Genomic DNA, 12,703 nt, shown 5'->3' on the forward strand with positions numbered 1-12,703 from the left:
GATGGACTTGCCACGAAGCTCCTTCAACTTGTGATCAACCACAGCTACTAGTCTCTTCTCATAGGTCAAGTTCTCTCTAACTTGCACCTCATCCATCTCTACCACTTGACTCGGGTCTCTGATGTACTTCCTCAACTATAAAACGTGAAACACATGTTCTCCCTCTTCAAACTCTAGAGGTTTCCTCCTCCTATCAGCTAGGACTTTTGTCGACTCTGGGTAGCCCTTAACCTTTCTTGAATCTATCTCACCAACTCAGTAGTCTAAAGAACTAACTCTAGACCAACCACTACTGACTTACCCTCGTGATACCAACATAATGGAGTCCTACACCTCCTGCCATACAAAGCCTCAAAAGGCGCCATGCCAATGCTCTAGTGATAACTATTATTATAGGTGAACTCTACCAATGGTAACACCTCCTCCCAGCTACCCAGATGATCCAACACACAAACTCTTAAGAATACTGACTTACCCTCGTGATACAAACATAATGGAGTCCTACACCTCCTGCCATACAAAGCCTCAAAAGGCGCCATGTCAATGCTCTAGTGATAACTATTATTATAGGTGAACTCTACCAATGTTAACACCTCCTCCCAGCTACCCAGATGATCCAACACACAAACTCTCAAGAGATCCTCTAGTGACTGAACTGTACTCTCTTATTGACCATCTGTCTGTGGATGATAAGCAGAGCTCAACCTCAACCTCGTCCCCAACGCCTGATGCAGATTCTGCCAACCTGGAAGTAAACCTTGGATCTCTGTCAAAAATAATACTAGAAGGCACTCCATGCAACCGTATTATCTCTCTGATATACAACTGTGCAAGCCTCTCCAAGGACCACCTCTTGACAGAAAGAAAGTGCGCACACCTTGTCAACCTATCAACAATCACCCAGATAGAGTCACTGTTCCTAGCTGTCCTAGGTAACCCAACCACAAAGTCCATAGTGACACTATCACACTTCTACTCAGGAATCTCCATCAGCACTAAGCTCAAAGCACTAAGCTCAAGACCAGGTGCCCTCTCAGTACCAAGCAATCCCAAAATCCTCAACAACTTTGGATCCTGTAATTGCTTAGTTCCCACCTGTCTAAAGAACTCATTAGTTATGGTGATCATACCACAACTAATGTGATCTTGAACAACCTCCACCTCTAGTCTCAAATCTCTAAACTGATCAATCAGTTCCAACTCCCTAATCATCATAACCGACACGTGAATGGATTTCCTACTCAATACATCTACTAACACACTCACCTTCCCAGGATGATACATCAACTGGAAATCAAAGTCCTTTAGGAATTCCATCCACCTTCTCTGCCTCGTATTCAACTCCTTCTGATTAAACAGGTACTTTAAACTCTTGTGATTACTAAATACACTGAATCTCGCACCATACAGATAGTGCCTCCACGACTTCAAGGCAAACACCACAGCTGCAAGCTCCAAATCATGAATAGGATAATTCCTTTCATGAGTCTTAAGTTGCCTCGAAGCATACGCTACTACTCTCCCTTCTTACATCAACACACAGCCCAACCCCTGGTGAGAAGCATCACAGAACACATAAAAATACTCACCAGTGTCAAGTAACACCAAAATTGGAGAAGTAGTCAATCACCCCTTCAATTCTTGAAAACTCTGCTCACAAGCGTCCATCCAAACAAAAGGTTGATCCTTTCGGGTCAGTTGAGTCAAAGACATTACTATTCGAGAAAAACCTTCAATGAATCTCCGATAGTAACTCGCCAACCTAACAAAACTCCTAATCTCCATAGCAGTCCTCGAAGGCTCCCACTGAATCACAACCTCCACCTTGGCTGGATCCACTACAATCCCCTCTGCCGATATCACATGCCCTAAAAATTTCACCTCGGACAGCCAAAACTCGCACTTGGACAGTTTGGCATACAACTGTCTCTCCCTCAACACCTCAAAAACCAACCTCAGATGCTCACGGTGATCCTCCAAGGATCTAGAATACACCAAAATATCATCAATAAAGACCACCACAAACCTGTCCAAGAATGACCTGAAAATTCTGTTCATGTAATCCATGAACACCGCTAGAGCGTTAGTGACACCAAAAGGCATCACTACATACTCATAGTGACCATACCTAGTCCTGAAAGCAGTCTTTGGTATGTTACTCTCCTTCACCCTGATCTGATGGTATCTAGATCTCAAATCAATCTTTGAAAACACAGAAGCTCCCCTCAACTGATCCATCAAATCATCAATCCTCGGAAGCGGATACTTATTCTTTATCGTTAACTTATTCAGTTGCCGATAATCAACACACAAACGGGCCCCACCATCCTTCTTCTTCACTAACAGTATCGGGGCACCCCAAGGAGAAACACTAGGTCTCACCATCTGTTTCTCCAATAAATCCTCAATCTGTTTCTTCAACTCTACTAACTCAGCTGGAGCCATCCTATAAAGAGCCACTGATACTGGTCCTGCACCGGGTACTAGATCAATGCTAAACTCAACATCACGCATAGGTGGCAATCCCGACACATCATCTGGGAACACCTTAGAAAACTCACTAACAATCTCAATCCCAGTGATACCCTCTCTGTCTCAACACTCAAAGCGGCAAACAACATGAAGCACTCAGCCCCATCCCTCATCAACTGCTCAGCCTAACCCGCTGATACCAACACCTCATCCTCTAACTGAGGAAATACCAACTCTCTTCGAGCACAATCTATAAGGATGTGATGGGCAGATAACCAATCTATCCCTAAGATTATGTCGATATCCACCATGGGCAACACAATCAGGTTCACTCGGAAGCTCCTACCAAACACCTCTATCGGGCATCTCACACACATCTCCGACGTCACCACAGAAACTGAAGCTGGAGTAGACACAAACAAATCAACATACAATGAAGATACTGACAAACCTAATCTCTCCACACAATCAACAAAAATGAAAGAATGTGTGGCACCAGAGTCGAACAAAAATAAAACATCCTCACCTGCTGCCTTCCCCTTCCCCTTCACCAAGTCTGATGAAGTGGAAGCCTCTGCACCTGACAATGCAAATACTCTCCCTGCAGCTGTAGGCCTGGGTGGCCTCGGGAAACTCCCAGATGAAGTTGGCGGTGTCTGGAAATCTCTAGAGATGTGGCTTGGCCTACCACATCTGAAGCAAACATTCCCCGGATGGGAACAATCTCTGACCACATGTGCTCCTCCACATCTGTAGCATCGCACCGACTATGCTCCACTCTGAGGAGTAGCAGGACGATGTCCCTTATTAACAGCACCTCTCTGAGACTGTGCAGGTCTGTCATAGGGTCCTCTCTGCTGGCCTCCCCTCCTGGACCCAAATGATCCCTCCTGAACTCTAGCAGCCTTACCGCTACTACCACCACCCTCAAATCTCTCAACAGTCTTTTCCTTCTCAACCAAGGCAGGAAACTCCACTATGGACATAGGGACTATGACCCTCTTCAGCTCATGCCTGTTGCAACCCGAAAATTTCCGATCTCGCGACTAATGGTTTAGACATCTTTTTGAAAATCTCATCGATTAAGAAATGCCCGGACGCCAGACTAATCCTTAATCAATGGTTTTGAAAATAAGTTCATGGAGTCGCCACCAATGTTTTACTCAAAACATTGGAAAAAGAAAAGATTTTTAAAATTCCAATAATGGCCTTGATAACCAGAATTGGGTTCGGGAGTCGGTTACGTGTAGGGAAGGTATTAAGGCCAAACTTGGGCCAGTCGTACGTCAACCACTCCCTATGTTTAATACCCTCATGCCCCCGGGTGTAGGGGGAACTGTTGTGTACAAAGGTTTATGTACAATTTTATTTCAAACAAGTGCGAAATTTAAATAAGCAAACAGATATCGAAGCCAAACAAAGAAAACAAACAAGGTAAAGGGGAAAAAGATTTAAATTATTATTTTTTATTTTATTAACTTCATCAATTAAATGGGCCTGACCCTCTTTAAACGTCCCCAGTGGAGTCGCCATCTGTCGCAACCCGAAAATTTCCGATCTCGTGACTAATGGTTTAGACATCCTTTTGAAAATCTCATCGATTAAGAAATGTCCGGACGCCAGACTAATCCTTAATCAATAGTTTTAAAAATAAGTTCATGGAGTCGCCACCAATGTTTTACTCAAAACATTGGAAAAAGAAAAGATTTTTAAAAGTCCAATAATGGCCTTGATAACCAGAATTGGGTTCGGGAGTCGGTTACGTGTAGGGAAGGTATTAAGCACCCCTACAACGCCCTAAATTGGTACCCTATGATGAAGATAACATAATAAGAATTAATAGTTTAAATATTTAATCCCCTTTATTAATAACTAGCGGGGCCGAGGCACTTCGTGCCTCTATATGAATTTTATCTCTAACTTTAAAATAACGCTTAGTTTGAATGAATTCATTCTTGATATATAATTGTATAAATAATTTTACACAATATAATATGATAAATTCAATCATTTTTCATTGATGAAGTGCATAATAATCAAAACATGATAGAAGGTCAGTTCATATAAAATAAAAATTTATGTTCTACATAGTTATATTTGCAATAATGGAATAAATTAATATATATAATAATCAAATGCAATTTTTCCATCATAAATTTTTTTTAATAGGAAGATCAAATAATGAATTCGCTTCAGGACGATTTATAGCTTCCCTGCAAATTATGAACGAAATTAACGAAATTAAATGTCAATAAATAATAAACAACATTTTAAATAAATAAAAATTAAATTGCATAATGTCATACCTTTCGAGAATAAATTTTAATTCTTTATAAAATACATCGTCCATAATTTCTTTAACTTTAAAAAACTGCATAAACAAATAATATAGTGTCAAGTATCAATATGAAAGATTTAATATTTGATGTAAATTTTTATAGGTTACGAAAAAAATTACCACAACCTCAAAAATGGAGATATCTTGTTTTGCATGAAAGTTATTAATATGACAGATATTACTCGATCTTGCATTTTCAAGTGTCCTATTATTGTAAAAAATATGAGTTAAAATTTACTTAAATTAGGTAATAATACAACTATATTTTTATATATATTAAATTATCACATATAAACTATTTTTAGAACCATATTATTATATTACCTTTCTAATTTTTGAGACAACAATTCTTTTTTCACCATTTTCCAAAGTTGGGTTTTATCTACTATTACTGTAGAACTCCACCCAATAGAATATACTTTTAAACGATGAACCTGTCACCAAGAAAATAAAATTTAAATAGATAAGCAATAACAAAATATGAAGTCTAACCATGAATTAAATTGAACCTTGTTATTAATGAGAGAAATTGTTGAGAGTGAATCATTGTCCTTCCAAATATTCCATAATTTTTCAAAGTCATCCTCCTAGTAAATATAAGTAATATAATGAAAAATAGATGATAATAAAGTTTCTTAATAAAAAGTGAATAAATATGTTATCACTTACCTGTTTGTCAAAATACATATTCAAATTCTTTCTATTGATCCCTTCATATAACTAGAGGATCTCCTTGAATCTTAATTTGACTGTAGATAAAAAAATAAAAGAAACAAATTTAATTTTTTGTATATCAGTATCAAGTATTAATCTAAATCCATCATAGTTATAAATTAAAAGGGGCAACACCTGATTTTGAGATAACAAAATCTCTTTAAAAACAATATTTTTCGTAAAGTTTCCATCTTCCCCTTCAAGTTTTCCTTCTTTAATAAGAATTTTCGTTGAAGCTTGAGAAACACCTCTTGAGAAAGCAACATATAATTGACCATGACCAAAAACATGTCGCGGAAGATAAATTCGAACATTGGGTATTGTTTGTCCCTGTGACTTATTTATGGTAATTGCAAAACTTAGTTTCACAGGAAATTGCTTCCTAATAAGTACAAAGGGAAGTCCTGCACTTTCTGTTGTCTTATGTTTAATCCTGGGCAAAAAAGATCTTTTTCCAGCATTATGACCTGTTAGGATTTCAAAATCCAACATATTCATAAAGAATCCACGGCATAATAACCTTGTTCCATTACATAAGCCAACTTTAGGATCTATGTTTCGCAACAACATCAACGGTGCACCTTTTTTAACCTTCAGATTATGTGGTGGAAAACCACCTGGAGTAATAGAGTGCAAGTATTCTTGTTGATATAAGTTGTGTGTGTCCCCTTCAACCTCATCAAATGATAACAAATGTCGTTCTTCTCCTAGGAATTGGTTGATGATAATGTCATTAAGCTTTTGAACATCCTCATTTTTTGGCGTTAGTATGGCCCTTTGTACCATATAAGAAGCATCCCATGTATGAGATTCTAAATGTGGAAATGTGTCACGAATAAGTTTTTGTATTGAATTTTCCCCTTCCCATGTTATTTCAATTTGATGGGGAACTTTGATCATATCATCCAATTTGGTAGGTTCATTATCATCTCCAATGAGCATTAGATATTCTGCAAAATTAGGATCTTGTAATGATCGCATGTTTTGTCTCAAATGTAAAACCTTTGTGATAGGCCATAAATGAGACTTAACAATACATGCATATATCATTTGTGCCTTAGTACCCTTTGGAACAACAGGAAGCACCTGACGAAAATCCCCTCCCAATATCATGATTTTACCACCAAATGGAGCATTACAATCTAGAATATCCTTTAATGATCTGTCTAATGCTTCCAGAGCATATCTATTTGTCATGGGTGCTTCATCCCAAATGATTGTTGTGGTTTCTCTAATTAGTTTCACAAGATCAGATTGTTTACTTATAGAACAAAATGAATCTGCCTCTACATTGATTGGTATCTTAAATCTAGAATGTGCAGTTCGACCACCAGGTAATAGTGTGGCAGCTATACCAGAAGAGGCAGTTGCTAAAATAATTTGTCCCTTGCTTCTCACATTTGCAATTAAAGTGCGATAAAGGAATGTTTTACCTGTTCCTCCTAGTCCGTCCACAAAGAAAACTTGACTTTGTTTATTGTTGATAACATCCATAATTGCATTGAATGCAATTAATTGATCATTATTTAATTTAATCACAGATTCTACATCTTCATTATCTACCTAGATGGATAACTCCTCTTGTATAACCCTTGGCATCAAAGAACTGTGAGTATTCTCCATTGTTATTGTTGGAAAATCATAATCTGTGATTTGTTTTCCATGTTGAATCAAAAGGTCATTCAAATCCTTTAATAACATGTTAATGAAATTTTTTGTCACAGCAACGCTTGTTGAAGGATAGTCTTCCATCATGTAGGTGTAAAAATCATCCCAAAGTTGCCTAACATTGGTTGGTTCACAAAAGATTAATATAGTTACAAACAAACTCCTTAAAGCATAAGGCATTTGTAGACTTGATGCTTCAACTAAGCATTCGTGAATACTATTATCACTTTCTAAAAAGCCTCGATGCTCAGTCGCTTTCTTGAATGTGGTAAAACATGTTCCATTTGGTGAAAGCATATCATCCCAACTCATTGGACCTTTTAAATGAGATAATAGAACCTGTAGGTAGAATTTTTCACCTTCTGAAGGAGATACTGTATAAATCCTACCAATTACTTTCTTTGGTGACCTTCTTTGATACCATTCCTTATCCCCCCTATGCCAACAATAATATTCTGGAATCTCTCTGTACAAATAACCCCTTGAATTTGGATCTCTGCGATTTAGGGCAAAGAACTGTGTCAACATTGTTTTAGAGTTATGGTCATTGTTTAGAACATCAGTGATTCTTTCATGATTATAAAATCGCACTTGCTGGCGATTTGGTAAGTGAATTTGTAATCTTTCAACAGATGGATATAATCGATAAAGAGTAAATCTAAATATCTTCCACAAAGCTTCTGGAGCACAAATCCATCTTGCATCAATATATTGTTGAAGCTCATCTAAATTTGAAGCTCTACAAACCTCCATTGATATTCGATCTGGACCTTTGTAGACATATTTATATAAATACTTAATACTTTTGATGCTACTGCATACTTCCACATTTATATGACAGTTGTACTTTAAGAGTAACCAAGGGTTATAAGGAACCACCCATCTGTTATCAATAGTGACATTTCTATTAACAGATACTGGGTGGTTAAATCGTCTTCTATATTGTGGGTATGAATCATGACCTTGGCGTGTCTCTTGGTAAAATTGTTTTGGATACATTTTTTTGCACTGACCATTCTTCATACATGGAGAATTGGGATTCAAAGTTCTGCAAGGCCCATGAATCATGTGCTTTAGTACAACATCATGCAATTGTGGTTCATCTTCAAATTTAGGTATTTCTGCCCTCACAACGCTGTCATAATCTTCAGGGTCACGTAATTTGTCATTACTTTCTAAGATCAACAACATATGTACATGTGGCAGTCCACGCTTTTGAAATTTTGTCACATACGTGTAACTTTTTACCTTTCCAAGGACCCCTTTATTAATCACATCCACCTTCAATTGCTCAAATTTTGATCGAAATATTCTTGTCAGCAAGTCTGGACGATCTTGTGGTGTTTGATGAAGGCCTAGTTGAGATGATATTTCGCTCCAAGAAGGATTACATGTCATTGTGAGGAAAATGTCTGGTTTACCATCATTAAGCACAATAGCCATTCCATCTTCATAACGTTGTGTCAAGTCACGACGACTACCAATAAATGATGATGGTAATATTGTTCTTTGACCGATATTTTCTACAGTAATAATTTTAATTTGTTATTGTTGGTAAATCATAATGAAAATTATTAAAATAAATATGATATTCATAAATATTGTGTGGATTACCTCCAATATTTTCTCCTTCATGTAAAGCATCTTGCAAACCTTGGTATACTTCAGCACGAATATTATTTTGATTGTTTCGAATCCACCTTAACCTCCCTGATTCAATTTTCACATAGTTGTCTACAACATATTGTTGTAAAAGTCTACCAGACTTTAACAATGTAGATTGATCATCTGGACGAATCTACAACACAGGTATTAGGTAGCACTTCATAATTTAATTTTTACATATATTTTTATAGTATATAGGAAAAATACCTGAAGGATGTAACTATAATATTCTCGACATGAGATATTTTGTCCATTATCATTTTTGGTGTTGAAATCCCAACCATATGTTCCAAAAGGTAACAGTAAAGGATATTGCAGTGGATCATAATAGCCTACTGTTTCTTGAATGTTCACCAAATTACCATCATGACTGAGCAATTTGATATCTCGTCCACGTGACATTGATTCTGTATCTCCACCAACAATAATTGCGGCAACTTGTGAAGCGGTTGGAAGATGATATTGTGGTTGATTATCAGGACGTTCTTTAATAAGTATACTACATTCGTGAACATTTGATCGTAGTGCAAGTTGTTTAAATACATGCACAAAAGGATTGCACTGATGTAGTATTTGTTGCAACTTAGAAACTATGGATTGATGTAGTTGAGGGTTTTCAAGCATCCTATTTTGTAATTCATGATCTGTGTCATAGATGTACAATTGCAAGAATCGTGGCCTACAACCCTCATTTGGATAGAATCCTCCGATGTTGTGATATATTGAACCTTGAGCACGAAAACTATATATACCACATCCATTCGGTCCAACATTTTTATCAAGATGAACACCAAGTGAAGTGAATGAAAGTACATGGTTGTAACTTCTAATATGTTTTCTAAAATGTTTCCCTTCAGATGTAGAGTCCAGAAAAATATCAAGCAACTCTTTAGGAGCATTAATTAGTGTAAAATTAACTTTTCCACCCGAGCAGCACATATCTTTTGATTCATGATAAAATAGTTGTGCTTGACATCGTCTACATGTACTTGGACTTGGTAATTGAGGATTAGTCATTCTCATGGTATTTTGAAAATTTCGAGCACTATTATGTGCTCGTGAGAATTGAGATGGCAATTCTGCGTTATTTAAGAAAGTGATAATGTATTTTAATAAAAATAAAATAATATATATGTGTGTGTGCGCGCGCGTGTGGGCACGCATGTATAATATATGGTAATTAATAAATAAAAACAATAAAAAACAATACGGGTCATAAAGAAATTGTGTGTACCTTGAATATTTGGTTCTATAGTGTTCCCATTTTGCATTTCCACTTCCATGAAATCTGTATTATTGTATAACCAGAAAATAACATTCATAAATTGTAAATTTATGTTTATGATATGTTAAGTGAATAAAATGTTTGAATGTATATGATAGTTTGTCATAATTGTATTTAATTTTCACTAACCATTAACATTGTTATTAATATGTATATTACTCGGCCCTACTTCATTGTCATTTGTTCCTTGAAACCTTGTTAGATGATCTGCATGATTATAAAATATGAAAAAAAAAAGTAAATGTGTCCATACAAAAATTTTAATGAATTTATTAAAATAAATAAATAAATATAAAATTTAAATAGATAATTTAACCTAATTTTTTGTCAAATAAAAGAAATAAACAATTATGAATATATTTGAAATTCATGATGACTAACCATGAATTAAGTGATCAATATTTCTGATACTCGGTCCTGCTTCATTGTCATTTGTTCCTTGAAACCCTGTTGAAGAAAATTTAAATTGTAAATGTTTAGTAAAAAATAATAATAACTTTACCAAAAAGAAAAAATATTTTTGAAAAAATATATTAAAAAAATTATACACAACTAACCATGACCAACGTGACCAATATTTGAAAAATGTGCATTTGTTTGAATGTTACCTATTCTTTGAAACGTAGTAGACCGAGCTAATTGTCGTACATATGTCAGTCTTCTTCTGCTGTGGGAATTAGCATTTGTGGAATGTTGAAAGGTTATGTTTGGCAAATTATTTAACATCTCTGTGGTTGTACACATATGTGAATTAGTTGGATGAGTTGTTGAAGATGATGTGTGTACTTCGTCTTGTTGTTGTCTCCTTTGTTGGTAATTTGTACGTCGCCTAGACAATTGTTGTTGTCTTTGATCCATGTTCATTCGATTTCTTCTATTTCTATAGTTTTGTCTCCATCTTTCTCGTTGTTGTTCTTGTTGTTGAGCATTTGAATTTGGCATATTGTTATATAGATATCTGTCAAATAGCATTTGTGGACAATTATATATTGAATTGTTATTAAGAAATATATAAATAATTATAATAATCACTATTATTAAATTTTAAATAAATGGTGAAACTATTATTTTGTTAAAGAGAGAAAGTACGGGTTCCCATATAGTACAAAATAAGTACAATATTAATTTTAAATTTGAAGATAAAATTCATATAGGGTCATGAATTGCTTCGGAAATCAGAAAAATCAGAAATATCAGATTTTAACGAAAAATCAGAAATAAATCATACAAACAATAACCTTGAAAAAAAAACTGCAAAACTAACAAAATATCATTTTGAGTCGTTACATGCGATGAATTTGTAAGTAAAATAAAGTAAAAAGAAAATCGTAACATGCGAATATATAATAGTTATGAAAATCATATAATCCATTAAATATTTTTTTACAACTGCACATCATGAAAGGGATCGTATCATCCTCTACGAAAATATAGGACCGAAAAATAGATAGTCTAAAAAATTAAATTATTTTAATAAAATATATTGATGTAGCAAATTTAAAGTCACGTAGCGAAAATTGAAGTAAATGAATGAGTGAATTTACACACAAATGAAACAAAATCAAAGACTAAATGTGACTTCCTGTGTCATGTGTATGAATGCACGTGTGAACCACAAATTGGCATGCACTTTAAAAAAAACTATTTCTTATAACATGGAAGCACCAAAATTAATTTTAAACAAAATAAAACAATGTATGTGCTTTTATTACCACAAACACAGAGACAGAGGGATAAAAACCTTATGGTGAAAACGGTACGTTTCACGTTTGAATCATCCTGAAATTGAAATAGTCAACCTTATAAACCACAAACATGTACTTAAAAATAGAGAGATTTTTATGTAGTGAGGCGGAGAAGAGCACAAATTTCAGTGAAGTAACGCGTTCATAATTAACGAATTAGGGTCTCATTCACGCTACTAAATTAATTCTTTCATTTTTTTATACTTTTTATTCCGTTAATATTTTCTATTATTTATTTGGCATATAAGAATGATTTTAAATAAAACTCACCATTGAAAATATCTTCATGATTCACGTTAAATTTCAAAACTTTGCTTTAATTTTATTTAGCAACCATAATATGTACCATTAAATAAAACACTAAATTTTTTATAATGAAATTAATTACATACGTTTATGTAATTAATATACTGAATGTATTTATCAAATTTAGTCTTTTTTTTACAATTATTTTTTTTGGTGTATTATTTTTACAAAGAATTTAATTTTACTCAAGTTATTAAAAATGTAAATTTCAAATGTCTCTATTTTCTAAATTAAATTTTTCCCTATAAAATTATAAAAAAAATCATATTTAAAATTACTATCTTAATACATTTAAAAATTAAATATATAACTATATTTTAATACATTGCTTATCCAAAAAAAAACTATATTTTAATACAAATTCAAATGTAATATATGTCTAAGTTTAAAGTTTAAATCTTAAATTTAAAATTTTAAACTTTAGATTTTAAATTGTAAATTATGAAATTTATATTTAAAATATCTCTATTTTCTGAATTCATTTTTTCCCTTTAAAATTATAAAAAAAAT

At 34.3% G+C, this 12,703-nt stretch overlaps 3 protein-coding genes across 3 annotated transcripts; all 3 read right to left on the bottom strand.

Moving 5' to 3' along the window:
- Positions 1 to 5,530: 5,530 nt before the first annotated feature.
- Positions 5,531 to 7,018, bottom strand: LOC145957745 (uncharacterized). The gene has a single exon (XM_083074157.1). It carries the CDS (start codon positions 7,016 to 7,018, stop codon positions 5,531 to 5,533), a length of 1,488 nt encoding a protein of 495 aa, XP_082930283.1.
- A 69-nt stretch (positions 7,019 to 7,087) lies between these two features.
- On the bottom strand, positions 7,088 to 7,945 carry LOC145957952 (uncharacterized). The gene has a single exon (XM_083074390.1). It carries the CDS (start codon positions 7,943 to 7,945, stop codon positions 7,088 to 7,090), a length of 858 nt encoding a protein of 285 aa, XP_082930516.1.
- Positions 7,946 to 8,040: 95 nt separating this feature from the next.
- LOC145957953 (uncharacterized) lies at positions 8,041 to 10,868 on the bottom strand. Its single transcript, XM_083074391.1, has 8 exons — positions 10,700 to 10,868; positions 10,524 to 10,589; positions 10,272 to 10,349; positions 10,092 to 10,145; positions 9,065 to 9,936; positions 8,807 to 8,990; positions 8,206 to 8,715; positions 8,041 to 8,075 (listed from the first exon to the last, which is right to left on the bottom strand). The coding sequence occupies exons 1-8, from the start codon at positions 10,866 to 10,868 to the stop codon at positions 8,041 to 8,043; spliced, it is 1,968 nt and encodes a 655-aa protein (XP_082930517.1).
- Between the last annotated feature and the right edge of the window lie 1,835 nt (positions 10,869 to 12,703).

This window comes from Cajanus cajan, chromosome 5 (assembly GCF_000230855.2).
Source record: "Cajanus cajan strain Asha chromosome 5, NIPB_CcT2T_4, whole genome shotgun sequence".
Taxonomy (NCBI): domain Eukaryota; kingdom Viridiplantae; phylum Streptophyta; class Magnoliopsida; order Fabales; family Fabaceae; genus Cajanus; species Cajanus cajan.